This window comes from Danio rerio, chromosome 18 (genome assembly GCF_049306965.1).
Source record: "Danio rerio strain Tuebingen ecotype United States chromosome 18, GRCz12tu, whole genome shotgun sequence".
Taxonomy (NCBI): Eukaryota; Metazoa; Chordata; class Actinopteri; order Cypriniformes; family Danionidae; genus Danio; species Danio rerio.
The window spans coordinates 14,071,439-14,089,244 of NC_133193.1; the positions used below are offsets into that span (position 1 = coordinate 14,071,439).

At 35.2% G+C, this 17,806-nt stretch overlaps 1 protein-coding gene across 5 annotated transcripts in view; it reads left to right on the forward strand.

The window, feature by feature from the left end:
• tbxas1 (thromboxane A synthase 1 (platelet)) overlaps positions 1-17,806 on the forward strand; it is a 216,708-nt gene that overhangs the window by 60,491 nt on the left and 138,411 nt on the right. For all 5 annotated transcript variants that reach the window (XR_012393810.1, NM_205609.2, XM_073929585.1 and 2 more), the window contains 2 exon segments: positions 2,195-2,247; positions 13,120-13,216. Coding sequence is in view for 4 of the 5 variants with exons in the window: in NM_205609.2 (NP_991172.2) it covers positions 2,195-2,247; positions 13,120-13,216 (150 nt within the window). In the remaining variant the exon portion in view is untranslated.

Sequence of the window (17,806 nt, forward strand, 5' to 3'; positions counted from 1 at the left end):
AAGTCTTACTGAATGGCTTGTTAATAGCATGAATTGTACGTTATAGTGGGATCACAACTACTCTCTGGCCTATTGACAGCAAGAATCATCAGAACACTTTTAGGTACCGTTCCCACTAATAACTAACCTACCTGTTAATAAGATATTTATTGGCTGTTTATTATAGTAGTTAGAAAGTCTGATCATTTTCTACATCTCTAATCCTACCCAATACCTAAACCCAACTACTACCTTAATAACTAGTAATAAGCAGCAAATTACTAGTTTATTGAACTAGTTAATGGTGTGCTAATAGTAATAATTATACTTCAAAGTAAAGTGTGATCAAATCGGTAACTAGCAATGAACTATACTTGTTCTGCATATATTAATCATCGTTCAAGATTGTTTAATGTATCATTAAACTCGCTAAGACTTTATTTTGATGCTTCCTATTGCACATTTTGATGACTAAAGGTACATAAATGCCAATGAATTTGAGTATTAGTTGACTGTCTGCTTATACTGCTTTTGCACAGGGAGCTCTAGTCTTATTTATTTATTTATTTATTTATTTATTTGATACTTATTTATTTATTTATTTATTTGTTTGTTTGTTTATTTTATTGTGTGCCTTAATAAGTTATAAGTTATTAGAGCACATTAGTTATTAGTGCATTAGTAATGTACAATTACAGCAAAAACAGATATCAAAAACTAAAATTCGAATAAAAAGGAAAAAAACTTAACAAAATAAACACAACAAAAGGAAGAGATTCACAAGACGGCAAATACTGATTCATAATAACTTACAACAGACAGAGCTTTTACATCTTTCACAGCTTTGAGAGACTTCATTAACAGAATAAGTTCTGGTCTAGTCTTATTTATTAGATGATAATAGCTCTAAATTATGTGATGGGTGCTGGGGATACAGAACGTGTCATGTCCTGTTTTTTTTTGTTGTTGTTGTTTTTTCCTTAGGCAAGGCAATGCAAGTTTATTTATATAGCACATTTCATACACAATATTAATCCAAAGTGCTTTACAAACCACAATAAAAGAAACATAAAACACCAGAATAAAAAAATAAAAACTTAATATTTTTTTTTTTAGCTAAAATGATTTTTTTCTACCAAAACAGATGTCATTTAGTGTAATAATTGTTTGTAAACAATTACTGTCTGGCCTTTTTACAGCAAAAATTATCAGTAACACTTTAGTTCAAGTACCGTTCCTACTATTAACTAACCTACCTATTAATAGGATATTTATTGTCAGTGTATAATTATAAAGTCTAATCTTTTTCTACAATCCTGATTCTACCAATACCTAAACCCAACTACCACCTTAATAACTATTAATAAGCAGCAAATTTGTAGTTTATTTAGTTAATAATCATAGGTAATGGTTTGCTAATTGGAAAAAGATTGTTTCTCTTAAGAGAGAATGGAATAGAATGGAATGGAATGGAATGGAATAGAATAGAATAGAAAAAAGGACAGAATTCTCATCAACAGGAGGATGAGTGATTGATATAATTTCTGTTTCTGTTTTTAAGTACTATTTCCACTATTAACCAACCTACCTAATAATAAGATATTTATTGTCTGTTTGTAGTTATAAAGTCTAAACTTTTCTACATTCCTACATTCTTCATTCCTGATCCAATACCTAAACCAAACCACTACCCTAATAACTATTAAAAATCAGCAAATTTGTAGCTTATTTAGCTAATAGTCATAATAAATGGTTTTCCAATAGAGAGAATTATACTTCAAAATAAAGTGTGACCGAATCAGTAACAATTTAAAATAATGGTCAGTTTACTAACATGACCTAGGACTGAACAATAGTTGTTCTGCATTTAATAATCACAGTTCAACATTTTCTAATGTGTTACTACACTCTAAAGTTAACAGTCTGTGTGAATAAAGTAGAACTAACAATAAACAACTTTATTTTCAGTAACTAACACTAATAAATATTGTAATAAATGAATTGTTCATGTTACAAAATACATGTAATACATGGACCATTACTTTAGGTTTCACCATTAAAGTAATACTTTCAATGCAAAAAGGAATTGGTCATTCAATTTATAATTCTCATGGTTGTGGAATTGAATAGTCTCTAAAATAAAATAAATCACTTGTGTAACTTGAATGTCAACTTGTCTTCTAATTTTTTCATAAACTTTCTGCTTTTTGCACAGGGTTTCTTTAAGTCTCAAGCTGACCTCATAAACAAGTACGGACGAATTTGTGGGTAAGTCTCTTTTGATTGTACTCACAGTTATCAAACTGTCCATCAAATGCAGAAATATGAAAGAAAACAGATTGAATTGTATTTTGCTTTCTTTGTTAACAATAAAAACTGAAATTGCCGTCTAAAAGAAACCTTTTGTCGAAAGCATTAATAAACACAAATATGCGAAACCTATTTGTTTTGCCAAGTGAAACATGAATGACTTCTCATTACCCCCTGGGTAATAGAAAATGATTTTTTTCCCCCCCTGATTATATTCCTGATGAAAAGTGCCCAACGTGATTGCTTTAGTCATTTCCACATTTATAGAATTACTTTAACACCACAGCGTCTCTGCGTAACACCCATCACACATGAGGCTCTTGTTCACCATCCTGTCATTCATATTCAGACAGCATGAGCCTCTCAGTGAGCGCCCAGTGTCCTCTAATTTAGTCCGTCGCTTGCCAGACATTGTGTTTTAATATGCCTGATTCTGAGAGGCCGACTTCTCCTTGGGGAGATCAAAGCAGCGAGTGCCACTGGCCTTCCTGTGTTTAATATGAGCCCAATGGAGAGGAAGAGAATCAGAATGACGCTAGTTGTCTGTGTGTTTCTTGGTATTCATCACGTTGTGGGGACTAAATGTCTCTGCAAGTATAGCAATAACTGCAATTTTAGGCCTTGTGGGGACATGTTTGTAATCCCCATGATAAAAACAACATAGGCTCATTCTGAAAATTTAGCTCTACGGTATATAAATTTCAGGAGATCGCGATTTATGTAGCCAAAGGTACGTATGAATGCATTTTGTCTTTAGAACGAACGCTGCGGGGGCGTATGACACTGTTCCTTTTCACGCTAGCAGTTGACTGCTTACTTCCTTATGGACGGCTTTCCCCACTGGTACCAGTTTGTCTAGTGGCTCACCTTGTATGTCAGCGGACTTGAGATGGAAAGAGAAGTTGACTATGTTGACAGGGTTTGCATCCGGCAAAGAACTGTTCCAGAAAGCGGGTAAGACAAAAACAGAAGCTAAAACATTAAATAAACAAGTAAATAACAGGGTGAGAATGTGGTAAAATCTGAAACCGTGGTAAAAATCTGGCAATGGCTTTTAAAAACTGTCAGTTGGGTTTATGGAAGTTGGTGGGCCGGTCAATCTGTGCTTTTGAAAACACTATTGGTTGGGTTTAGGGTAGTGCGTGTAACGGATTACAAATCTTACAGTTCGGATCACACTGCGGTTTTTGAGTCACGGATGGGACCATTTTTCGGGTCAGCAAAAAAGGAAGGAAACAAATGTCATTTGCTTTCCTTTTCCACAAAAATTTTACTGCAAAAACAATTGCATCTAACAAACAATGTAGAACCTGTAATTTTAATAAAAATCAAGAAAGAACCAGCTGAAAAAAAGGAAATATTGAAAACAAAAAATGATCCTTGCTACGTTTGCTGATAATGCTAAATATGGAAATCTAACATCTTGTACGACAGATCATATTTATCATCAATGAATATATCAATGAATGGGATTTTTAGAGGATGAGTGAATGAATAAACCATCCCTTTAAAAATTATTATTATGGTGTAGAATAGAATAGATTTGAATTTTTCATCAAGATGATGAGGGATTGATATGATTTATGTTTAAGTGAACTACTTTTAATTGTTATCTTAAGAGACAATAGAATAGAATATTTTGTCAACAGGGCGATGAGTGATTGATATGATTTTTGTTTAGGTGAACTGCTTTTAAATGTTATCTTAAGAGACAATGGGATAGAATAGAATAGAATAGAATAGAATAGAATAGAATAGAATAGAATAGAATAGAATAGAATAGAATAGAATAGAATAGAATAGAATAGAATATTTCGTCAACAGGACGATGAGTGATTGATACTGTATGATTTGTGTTTAGGTGAGCTGCTTTTAAATGTTATCTTAAGAGACAATGGAATAGAATAGAATAGAATATTTAATCAACAAGAGGAAAAGTGATTGATATAATTTATGTTTAGGTGAACTGCTTTTAAATGTTATCTTAAGAGACAATGGAATAGAATAGAATAGAATAGAATAGAATAGAATTTTTCGTCAACAGGACGATGAGGGATTGATATGATTTATGTTTAGGTGAACTGCTTTTAAATGTTATCTTAAGAGACAATAGAATAGAATAGAATAAAATAGAATAGAATAGAATAGAATTTTTCATCAACAAGACGATGAGTGATTGATATGATTAACGTTTAGGTGAACTGCTTTTAAATGTTATCTTAAGAGACAGTAGAATAGAATAGAATAGAATAGAATAGAATAGAATAGAATAGAATAGAATAGAATAGAATAGAATAGAATACTTAATCAACAAGAGGATAAGTGATTGATATAATTTATGTTTAGGTGAACTGCTTTTAAATGTTATCTTAAGAGACAATGGAATAGAATAGAATAGAATAGAATAGAATAGAATAGAATAGAATAGAATAGAATAGAATAGAATAATGGAACAAACTATGGAACAACAAACGTGAGCATGAATATATGATGGCAGTATACATTTTGGTGAATTATCTGTTCTTGTTTTTAATACTTGAAATGCTCTCTTCCAGGAAAATTGAATAAAATACAGCAGAATCTCATAAGAAGGCAAGCGTGAGTATAGAATAGGATTGAGTAGATAAGTACAGAATAGAATACAGTAAAAATTTAGAACAACTGGTGGTGTGTTTTGTTGTGTTTAATATGCCTAATTCTCCTTGGGGGATCAAAGCAGCGAGTGCCATTGGCCTTCCTGTGGTTAATATGAGCCTAATAGAGGGGAAGAGTGTGTGTGTGTGTGTGCATGTGTGTGTGCGCCTATGTGTTTATGGGATATAGGGGTGTTGGGACCGGAAAAGGGGATCTAATTCAGAGTCATGTGGATATATGTCAGGAGACATTACGACATCCTTCAGTTAGAGTAATTCAAGAGCTGAGCTTCTCTCCAAAATCAAAGGGCTTTGAAATACATATCAGTGCTCTGCATGATCCTTAAAACCCTTGTCGGTTTCCCAAGTACAAGACATCAGTCATCAGAGTTCAGACATTTCTGCGCATTGCAGGAGCACTCTTAAGGCGCGTGGAGGCTTTGCTCACGAAGGTGTGATTTATTTTTTTGCTCTGCCCAAAAATATCCTTGTGATATGGTGTGAGAACATCTCGAAATGACATCTAACCAGACTCTTTTATGCTATAGTGAAAGAAACTTGATATAGGGGTCAGCTGATATTTAAAAGTGTGACTAATAAAGTAAAATCCAGCTATTTTCAGTGTTGGGGGTAACACATTACATGTAACGTGAGTTAAGTCTTTCTTTAAGTAACAAGTAAAGTAACGCATTACTTTAAAAAAAAGTAATAATATTTAAGTTACTTTTGGGAAAATGTAAATGGGAATTACTTTTTAGGTTAATAAATTGCTGCATTGATATTAAAGTAGTCACAATGAATCACACAGTCAATGAGAGAATCAAAATTTTGAACGCATCGAAGAAAAGAAAAAGGGGATTACAGTCTCAATGGACAGTGATTTTTCCTTAAGATAAATAGTAAAAAGTAGCAAACACATTGCTTTAAACTAAATTACTGTATTAAATGTATTTAATACATTAATATGTATTAAATGTATGCATTAAATTATCTGTATAAATGGCATGTATAGCTCTGGGGTCAGGAAGTTCTCAGATAACACGATCCTACAGTTGAAATCAAAACTATTAGCCCCCCTTTAATTTTTTTTCCCCCTTTTAAATATTTCCCAAATGATGTTTAACAGAGCAAGGAAATTTTCACAGTATGTCAGATAATATTTTTTCTTCTAGAGAAAGTCTTATTTGGTTTATTTCGGCTAGAATAAAAGCAGTTTTTAACTTTTTATGAACAATTTTAACATTATTAGCCAATACAATAACTTGCCTAATTCCTTTACCCTGCCTAGTTAACCTAATCAACCTAGTTAAGCCTTTAAATGTCACTTTAAGCTGTATAGAAGTGTCTTGAAATATATCCACTCAAATATTATTTACTGTCATTATGGTAAAGATAAAATAAATCAGTTATTAATAATGAGTTATTAAAACTATTAGGTTTCTCTCTGTTAAACAGAAATTGGGGAAAAATAAACAGGAGGGGCTAATAAATCAGGGGGGTTAATAATTTTGACTTACACTGTAAAATATTTTTTGATATGCTTTTTAAAGGTAAATGTAGCTGTAGGATAGACAGTGCTTTGTTAATTGCAGAACTCTTCTATTAAAAAAAGAAAAAAGCCTCAGCCAGCTAATAAAAAGAAATGCAAAAGTAACATAAAAAATGCAACTAGTTATTTTTTTGGAGGGAGGGGAGTAACTCAATATTGTAAAGCAGTACTTTCTAGAGTAACTTTCCCCAACACTGGCCATTTTTATTGTGAATTAAGCATCTAAAAATTTTGGGGAAACTGATCAGTGATTTTACAAGCATTGCAAATAAAAAGAAATATTGCAGTGGCGCAGTAGTGCTGTCCCCTCACAGCAAGAAGGCCGCTGGTTCAAGCCTCAGCTGGGTCAGTTGGCGTTTCTGTGTGGAGTTGCATGTTTTCCCTGCGTTTGCGTGGGTTTCTCCCGGGTGCTTCGGTTTCCCCCACAGTCCAAATATATGCAGTACAGGTGAATTGGGTAAGCTAAATTGTCCATAGTGTATGTGTGTAAATGAGTGTGTATGGGTTTCCCAGTGATGGTTGTGGCTAGAACAGGACTTGCTGCGTAAAACAAAGGATAAGTTGGCGATTAATTCCGCTGTGGAGACCCCAGATTAATAACGGGACCAAGCCAAAAAGAAAATGAATGAATGAATGAATGAAAAAAAGTCATCTGCAGTTGATGAAAACAGTAAAAGTCTGTTTTTGTCACATAAGTTAAAAAAAACTTCTCCAGCAAGTCAAAGAAAACTTGTTTATGGTTAATCTTGTTAAATTGATTGGAGTTGTAGGTCATAATGATGACCTACAATGCCATTATATTTTGAAATTTTCTCACAGTTTTCATTATGTTGAGAGAATTACTTATAATATAAATATATAAAATTAATGTCTTATTTAAATGAGAATATATGTTCCATATTGGGGGCAACACAGTGGCTCAGTGGTTAGCATTGTCACCTCGCAGCAGCAGGTCACTAGTTTAAATCCTGGCTGGGCCTGTTGGCATTTCTGTGTGGAGTTTGCATGTTCTCCCCATGTTGGACTGGGTTGCAGCTACAAGGGCATCTGCTGTGTAAAACATAAACTGGATAATTTGGCAGTTCATTCCACTGTGGCGACCCCTGATGAATAAAGAGACTAAGCTGGAGGAAAATGAAAGAATCAATGTTCCATATTACATTTTCATGATTTAATAATTAATAAAACCTTCCGAAAATAATAACTTTGTATCTTAATATTATCATAATATATTAATTACTTCATAATAACTATTAATAACCATAACAGTTTTGTACTGTATCATAAGATTAAGAAACTGTATCATAAGATTAAAAAACTGTATCATAAGATTAAGAAACTCCATCACAATTAGTTAATTATGATAAACTATTATAACATTGTAATTGTAATTTTCATTGTATAGAAATGATACAGATGTTAGCTCATCTTATCCTAAAAGTATGTCTTATGTTGAAAAGCTTTCCATAACAAAATTGTAGTTTTCCTAAATACTGAGGTTTCTCTCAATAGTAATTTATTATATTAAAATATTATTGTCTTAATATTGCTAAACTCTAATACTTTTAAAATGGTATGCCATTATGTTTGATGGAATGTAATCAAATGCCTTAATATATCATAAAATTGATCAACTTTAGCATAATTACCCGCAGCGGCCACTTTATTGGGTACACCTTACTAGTACCGGGTTAGACCCTTTTTGACTTCAGAACTGCCCTAATTCTTCCTGGTATAGATTCAACAAGGTACTGGAAATATTCCTCAGAGATTTTGGTCCATATTGACATGATAGCATCACGCAGTTGCTGCAGATTTGTAAGCTGCACATCCATGATGAGAATCTCCCATTCCACCACATCTCAAAGATGCTCTGTCTATTGGATTGAGATCTGGTGACTGTGGAGGCATTTCAGTACAGTGAACTTATTGTCATGTTCACTAAACTAGTCTGAGATGATTCACACTTTATGATCCCGCTGGAAGTAGCAATCAAAAGATTGGTACACTGTGGACTTAAAGGGATGGACATGGTCAGCAACAATACTCATAGGCTGTGGCGTTTACACGATGCTCAGTTGGTGCTAATGGGCCCAAAGTGTGCCAAGAAAACATCCCTCACACAGTTAGATCGCCAGTTTGAACCATTGAAATTGATATTCATTGATACTATTGAATGTCGCAGCAGAAATCGAGACTCATCAGACCAGGCAACGTTTTTCCAATCTTCTATTGTCCAATTTTTAGTGAGTCTGTGTAAATTGTAGTCTCAGTTTCTGTTCTTAGCTGACAGGTGTGGCACCCGGTGTGGTCTTCTGCTGCTGTAGCCCATCCGCCTCAAGCTTCGATGTGTTGTGCATTCAGAGCTGCTCTTCTGCATATCTTGGTTGTAGCGAGTGGTTATTTGAGTTACTTTTGTCTTTCTATCAGCTCAAACTAGTCTGGCCATTCTCCTCTGACATCTGGCATCAGCAAGGAATTTGCCCCCACAGAACTGCCGCATACTGGATATTTTCTCTTTTTCTGTAAACCCTTGAGATGGTTGTGCGTGAAAATCTCAGTAGATCAGCAGTTTCTGAAATACTCAGACTCAGACCTTCTGGCACCAGCAACCATGCCACGTTCCTAAATCACCTTTTTTCTCCATTCTGATGCTCAGTTTGATCTGCAGCAGATCGTCTTGACCATGTCTCAAGACGAGTTGCCGCCATGTAATTGGCTGATTATAAATTTAGATTAATGAGCAGTTAGACAGGTGTACCTAATAAAGTGGCCCGTAAGTGTATATCAAGTCATGATGATATAAAAAAAATGGTAATTGCAAACTGTTTATACAGCAAAAAATAAAAAATAAAAAAATCTAAGAAAAATAATAATAATATGTTGCCTGTGAACCATATATCAGTGTATCTTGCATATCATTTTGTATTGCCAAGACTTTTTTTTCACAGGTCTTCAGTTTGTGAACAGACCGGCGGCGCAGATGCATAGATAAACCAAAACATACTAATGAGATCAGTGTTTTATAGGTCACTTAGCTGCAAGCTTAATTAAACTCATCCTGCTCCTAGAGCCATGTGCACTGCCAATGTCAGCTTCATTAGCAGGAGATGATATGAAGAGCCGATCCAGCTTTTACAGTACCAGTACAGACGCTGCACATGAAAGGAGAGTACAGTAAATGATAAGAGTGATCCGTCTCTGCTGCGTCTGCCTCCAGCTGAGCTTCAATGTGCTTTACAGACACTGGACACGGTAATGAACCTTTGCATAGCCGTCTGCTGAGGGAAAAAATGAAGCTTATGGTTTTCACGGTTTTCGTACTTAGAAACATAAAACTTTATTTGTATTATGAATGGCTTATATAGAGCAACTGATCAAAGTGCGCTCCCTTTATGATCAGCAGAACTGCTCACTGATTAAGCTACTATGTTAATAAAAAGAAAAATATGCTGGTAATGATAAAGGAGTCTCTTAAATTGTGCCAATACTTTTTGTTGGTTATTAATGATATCCACACTGATTCTGACTAAAAACACCAAAGATCTCAAGAAGTGGCAAACACAAATAGAAACCTTTGATGCTCATACAGATTGCTTAAACAGATATGGAAAATGATCCGTGCCAAAAGAATTTGCGTGTAATTTGATTGTCAACACACACACGCAATTTGACTGTGTCAACAAGCTCAGCAGCCAATGAGATTTTGTACTAGAGACTATATATTTGCATATGTTGTGTAATATTTTGTTGTGATATCATGTGTCGTGTTTGTGAAGAGTATTGCACTGGTTTCCTGTGAGAGGTACAGTGCATCTCAAAGTATGCCACATTTGTTTATGATACAGCCTTTTTCCAAAATTAATTAAATTAATTTATTTGCTCAAAAATTCTAATAGTATCTGGATGCAGCCTTTTTGATGCAAGCTGAGACTGCATCACTCAGCGATGCAATGTCAGACACAATGCACTCAAATGGAGCTAGTGCATCACTGTGACGGGTAGGGTTAGGGGTGGGGTTAGGTGAGCCCATTAAAAAGCATTGAATGTAGCGCAGATTGCACTGCACCAGGTCTGCAGCCAGACCCCTCTCAAAAATTCTGCACACAATACCCCATAATGACATTGTGGAAAAAAAAAGAGTTTTTAAATTGTTGCAAATTTATTTAAACTAAAAATCAGCAATTACAGCCTCAAGTCTTTTTGAATATGATGCCACAAGCTTGGCACACCTGTCTTTAGGGATTTTTGCCCGTTTCTCTTTGCAGTACCACTTAAGCTCTATCAGGTTGGATTGGAAGGGACTGTGTACAGCCATTTTCAGATCTCTCCAGAGATGTCCACTAGGATTTAGGTCTGGGCTCTGGCTGGGCCACTCAAGGACATTCACCAAGTTGTTGTGAAGCGACTCCATTTCTATTTCGGCGGTGTGCTTTGGGTCATTGTCCTACTGGAAGATAAACCATCATCCAAGTCTGAGGTCAAGAGCCCTCTGAAGCAGGTTTTCATTCAGGATGTTTCTGTACACAGCATGATGCGGCCACCCCCATGCTTCACTGTTGGGATGGTATTAGCCTGGCGATGAGAGCTGCCTGGTTTTCTCCAAACGTAACGCCTAGCATTCACTCCATAGAGTTCAATTTTAGTCCCATCAGACCAGAGAATTTTGTTTCTTATGGTCTGAGAGTCCTTCAGATGCCTTTTGGGAAATTCGAGGCTGGGAGTTGCTTCCGTCTGGCCGCTCTACCATACAGGCCTGATTGGTGGATTGCTGCGCAGATGGTTGTCCTTCTGTAAGGTTCTCCTCTCTCCACAGAAGAACGCTGGAGCTCAGACAGAGTGACTATCAGGTTATTGATCACCTCCCTGACTAAGGCCCTTCTCCCCTGATCACATAGCTTAGATGGCTGGCCAGCTCTTGGAACTGAGTCCTGGTGGTTCCAAACATCTTTCACTTTCGAATGATGGAGGCCACTGTGATCATTGGAACTTTCAGAGCAGCAGAAATGTTTTTGAATTTACCACAGTTGAACTCCAATTAAGCTGCTGAAACATCTCAAGAATGATCAGTGGAAACCGAATGTTCTTGAGCTTAATTTAGAGCTTCACGGCAAAGGCTGTGAATACTTGTGTGATTTTTAAGGTTTTTAATTTTTATAAATTTGAAACCATTTTTTTTTTAAATCACAATATCATTATGGGGTATTGTGTGTAAAATTGAGGAAATAAATTAATTTAATCCATTTTGAAATAATGCTGTAACAAAGAAATGTAAAAAAAATTGAAGTGCTATGAATACTTTCTGGATGCACTGTATGTATGTATATATATATATATATATATATATATATATATATATATATATATATATATATATATATATATTCAGGAAACTCAGAGTCGTGGTCAATGCAGGCAAATGGTCAGTACAGGCAGGCAGCAGGCAACGTAAACAAACAAACAAGGCGAGGATCAAAACACACTAAACCAAGGCAAGAGAAAACGTGTCGCAATTTTCACAAAGACAGTATAACAAGACTCAGCACTGATGTGTGTATGTGCGAGCGCTGTATAAATAGTCCTTGTATTCAGTTTATGAGCAGCTCTCAGCCGTGAGTGTGTGTAATCTACCGAATGAGGAACAGGTGTGTGTGAGTGGTACATGACTGGAACTTAGTCCATATGCTGGCTATTTTGTAGTCTTTTAGCGATTTGTGTGTTTACCAGCAATCTGCCAGGATTAGATCGCTGATAATTGTGACAATTGTCATTAGACATATACAAGTACAAGGCAACGAAATGCGGTTTGAGTCTAACCAGGAGTCCAATAGCAGAAAGTGCAGGATATAGTTAAGTTATAAGTGAATATAGAAAACAATGGGTAATATTTACAGATGGATGTGCTGTGAACAAACTGTGGAAAGGCTGGTGACTTTATTTATTTATTTAAGCCCAACTTGTTATCACCTGTACTTTTCATTACCCTAGTTTGAACTAGATTAATGACTTCAGAATACTGAAGGTTTTCATATTCAATTATTAGTGTGTAATAAAGCTGTTAATTATCTGCTTGTCGTTGATATTTCCTATTAAGTTGATTCTAATGAAAAAAAAAAAGGAAAAAAACTCAAGTGGTGTTCAGAAAGGTGGTGGTCTCTCTTGCTGACACATACAAGCCAAGGGCACACACACGTTCTCGATCCTCCATTTCACAGCATTGACGATACGACCTCGCCACATCTCAGCAGTGAAAGCTGCCATGCGTGACTACAAAAGAGGAGCTACCCAGCAGCCTCATCAAATTTCTCTTTACTGAGCTGACCTTGACACACACACACACACACACACACACACACACACACACACACACACACACACACACACACACACACACACACACACGCATACACACAATGCGTGTCTGTTGCCTGTCAGTGATATGACAGGAAGACTTTGTCTGTGGGGTCTGCAGCCACAGATGTGTGACTCTATCTGTGTGTTTGTCCTGTGTTCTTTTGTCTCCTGCAATTCCCCTGAAATTTGACTGGAGCGCTGATATTTATTCATTTCGTCTTGTTTGTTTGCTGTGTGTGTGTGTGTGTGTGTGTGTGTGTGTGTGTGTGTGTGTGTGTGTGTGTGTGTGTTCAGTTATTATATAGGCCGGCGGTCTACAGTGATCATAGCGGACCCGGATATGCTCAGACAGGTGATGGTGAAGGAATTCAATAAGTTCCCCAACAGAATGGTGAGTGACAGTATAATATCATACACACACTAAAACAATCATATCAGGTTACATAAGTTGTTAAATTTCAAATTAACTTCTTAATTTGTTTTAAAAAATATTTTATTTTATTTCTTGTAAATTCTAAATAATTTCTTTTGTACTTTTTTTCCCTAAAAATGCTTAAAACACAACAATTCTACTTCAGGAGCAATGCTGAGAAATAATTAGATATTTTTTATTGCCACAAAATATTCCAAATTAATAAATTAAATAACAAAATAAAAAGATTAAATTAAATTAATTCATTATTTTTTTCTTGTAAATGCCAAACAATTTTGTTTTTTTTAAATGCTTAACACAACATTCCAAAAAATGTAATTTAATTTAATTTTATTTAAAAATAAAATCAAATACTAAAATTAAATACTAAAATAAAAAAATTAAATGAAATAATAAAATTAAATTAAAATATTAGATGCAAAATCTTTCTCAGACAATTTAAAATCTGACTTAAAGTATTTTGAGCAAGTTGACATAATAACTAGTTAAATCCAAGCTAAATTGAAATATTTTAACTGTAATACAAATAAAAAAGCACAAAACAAACCTACTAAAACCAAAAATAATATAAAAAACTAATTATATAAAAATAAATGCTAATGAATACTATACATATATATATATATATATATATATATATATATATATATATATATATATATATATATATATATATATATATATATATATATATATATATATATATATATACATACATATACAAACACACACACACACACACACACACACACACACACACACACACACACACACACACACACACACACACACACACACACACACACACACGAAAATAAGCCTAAAAGCAAATTTTACTGCACTGAAAATTATTGACTTATTTCCTAATAGAGAGTTTCATATGATTTACATGTTTTGTGTATATTTATTCTTTTGAATTGCATTATCAAGATAATCTCTGATTTGACAACTATTGATGTTGAAAATTTAGATTATATTATATATGGCTTCTATAAGCTTATTCACACATATCACCTTGATATTATAGAAATAGCCTGAAAAATAATCACAAAGTGCACATTTTACAACACTATAGTTTGCCACCATATTTCAGATCCTCATCACATGCTTATGTCTCATCTAGATGTCACATTTTCCCCCTTGTAATTATGACTTCCCCTTATTCATGTGCCCAAAACTCGTAATTACAAAACTTTCGGTTCAGCTTGAAGGCCACATTAGTATAGCAATGACACTATCAATTTCCGAGTGCTGTCGTAACATAACTCACCAATTGTTTGTCAACGACATCATCATTTATTACACAGATACATGTGTAGCTTCCCCAAGAAATCATCAAATCAAAAGTATGACAGGGTCAACTTGATGTATTACCAGCCATTTCACCTGCAGTCTATGGGATTTACTGTATGCTTGAATCGATACTAAATTCCCACCATGCTTAAATAAGATCCTGCCACCAAAAGGTTTACAGATTTAAACTCGTTGAGGTTAGAAAGGCCACAAACTAATGATCACATGACTTATGTATAAAAGCAGAGTCAAGGGTCGTGAGATAGCCTTGCTGCTGGAGCTGAGCCTGCTGGGTAAACGATTATGGCAAGGCCAGATCAATACTGGATCCTATGCGCACTACAGGGGCTTATCAACTGTCTCTTGACCTGTTTGTGTGCTTGTATAAATGCACAATGTAGAGCACATCTACCCAGTGGGAGAAAACTCATAAAGTAAATTGCCATGGCACCAGAAAACAAACAAGTAGTATGTTTTGGCGGCCGTTAGCACATATATCTACCTCAGAGAACACACACATATGATCAAAGTCGGCCCAACACAAAGATCTGCCACCTGGCCTTGGTTCCCTGCACAAACTATTTACGCTAACAACCTATTCCTGGCCAACCCAACAGTGGGTGTACGAACAACAGTAGTTTTAATGAATCCGAAAGTTTTATTTATCTAGTGTTGCCAAGTTGAATGCAATGTTGAGCCTTTCAGAAACACTTTCCGACAGTTTGGACTTTGAGAAAAGCCTTCACAACCTTGTTGTGGTTCACACTTTATTTTGATATTCCGTTTGTTGAATTAAAGTTACATTGCATCTGCATGCAAGCTAATTCTCGTTTGAATATATGTAGACTGTTAGGTTGGGGTTAGGGTTAGTGTAAGTTGACATGTACTTGCAGAGTTTCTTATAGTCAGTTAAATGTCTGTTGAAGGAAGTGGCCGGTTAGCTCAGCTGGTTAGATCGTGGTGCTAATAAATGTCTGTTGAAGGATCAGTATCAACAGATATTAAGCAGAAAGTTTACTAATACTCAAATGGACCATCAAATTAAAGTGCAACCCTTAAATGTTATTTGGGAAATATGTAAACCTTTAGTATTGTATATTAAGGCTACAATAGTCATCATTTAAAGTGGATCAAAACCTTGCATCAAAGGTGTCCTGAAACTATCGAACAACACCCATTTTTGATAGTTTTAAAGACATTTATTGATCCATTTCAATTGTTGACTACTGTATATCTTGCATACAATGTACATATCATAGACCAACACAAACACAACACAAAGATCTGCCACCTGGTCTTGGTTCCCTGCACAAACTTTTTACTCTAACAACCTATTCCTGGCCAACCCAACAGTGGGTGTACGAACAACAGTAGTTTTAATGAATCCGAAAGTTTTATTTATCTAGTGTTGCCAAGTTGAATGCAATGTTGAGCCTTTCAGAAATACTTTCCGACAGTTTGGACTTTGAGAAAAGCCTTCACTACCCTGTTGTGGTTCGTCTATTAGGCTGAAATGGGTCACACTTTATTTTGATATTCCGTTTGTTGAATTAAAGTTACATTGCATCTGCATGCAAGCTAATTCTCGTTTGAATATATGTAGACTGTTAGGTTGGGGTTAGGGTTAGTGTAAGTTGACATGTACTTGCAGAGTTTCTTATAGTCAGTTAAATGTCTGTTGAAGGAAGTGGCCGGTTAGCTCAGCTGGTTAGATCGTGGTGCTAATAAATGTCTGTTGAAGGAGCAGTATCAACAGATATTAAGCAGACAGTCTACTAATACTCAAATGGACCATCAAATTAAAGTGCAACCCTTAAATGTTATTTGGGAAATATGTAAACCTTTAGTATTGTATATTAAGGCTACAATAGTCATCATTTAAAGTGGATCAAAACCTTGCATCAAAGGTGTCCTGAAACTATCGAACAACACCCATTTTTAATAGTTTTAAAGACATTTATTGATCCACTTCAAATGTTGACTACTGTATATCTTGCATACAATGTACATATTATACACCAACACAAACACAACACAAAGATCTGCCACCTGGCCTTGGTTCCCTGCACAAACTTTTTACGCTAACAACCTATTCCTGGCCAACCCAACAGTGGGTGTACGAACAACAGTAGTTTTAATGAATCCGAAAGTTTTATTTATCTAGTGTTGCCAAGTTGAATGCAATGTTGAGCCTTTCAGAAATACTTTCCGACAGTTTGGACTTTGAGAAAAGCCTTCACTACCCTGTTGTGGTTCGTCTATTAGGCTGAAATGGGTCACACTTTATTTTGATATTCCGTTTGTTGAATTAAAGTTACATTGCATCTGCATGCAAGCTAATTCTCGTTTGAATATATGTAGACTGTTAGGTTGGGGTTAGGGTTAGTGTAAGTTGACATGTACTTGCAGAGTTTCTTATAGTCAGTTAAATGTCTGTTGAAGGAAGTGGCCGGTTAGCTCAGCTGGTTAGATCGTGGTGCTAATAAATGTCTGTTGAAGGAGCAGTATCAACAGATATTAAGCAGACAGTCTACTAATACTCAAATGGACCATCAAATTAAAGTGCAACCCTTAAATGTTATTTGGGAAATATGTAAACCTTTAGTATTGTATATTAAGGCTACAATAGTCATCATTTAAAGTGGATCAAAACCTTGCATCAAAGGTGTCCTGAAACTATCGAACAACACCCATTTTTAATAGTTTTAAAGACATTTATTGATCCACTTCAAATGTTGACTACTGTATATCTTGCATACAATGTACATATTATACACCAACACAAACACAACACAAAGATCTGCCACCTGGCCTTGGTTCCCTGCACAAACTTTTTACGCTAACAACCTATTCCTGGCCAACCCAACAGTGGGTGTACGAACAACAGTAGTTTTAATGAATCCGAAAGTTTTATTTATCTAGTGTTGCCAAGTTGAATGCAATGTTGAGCCTTTCAGAAACACTTTCCGACAGTTTGGACTTTGAGAAAAGCCTTCACTACCTTGTTGTGGTTTGTCTATTAGACTGAAATGGGTCACACTTTATTTTGATATTCCGTTTGTTGAATTTAAGTTACATCGCATCTGCATGCAAGCTAATTCTCGTTTGAATATATGTAGACTGTTAGGTTGGGGTTAGGGTTAGTGTAAGTTGACATGTACTTGCAGAGTTTCTTATAGTCAGTTAAATGTCTGTTGAAGGAAGTGGCCGGTTAGCTCAGCTGGTTAGAGCATGGTGCTAATAAATGTCTGTTGT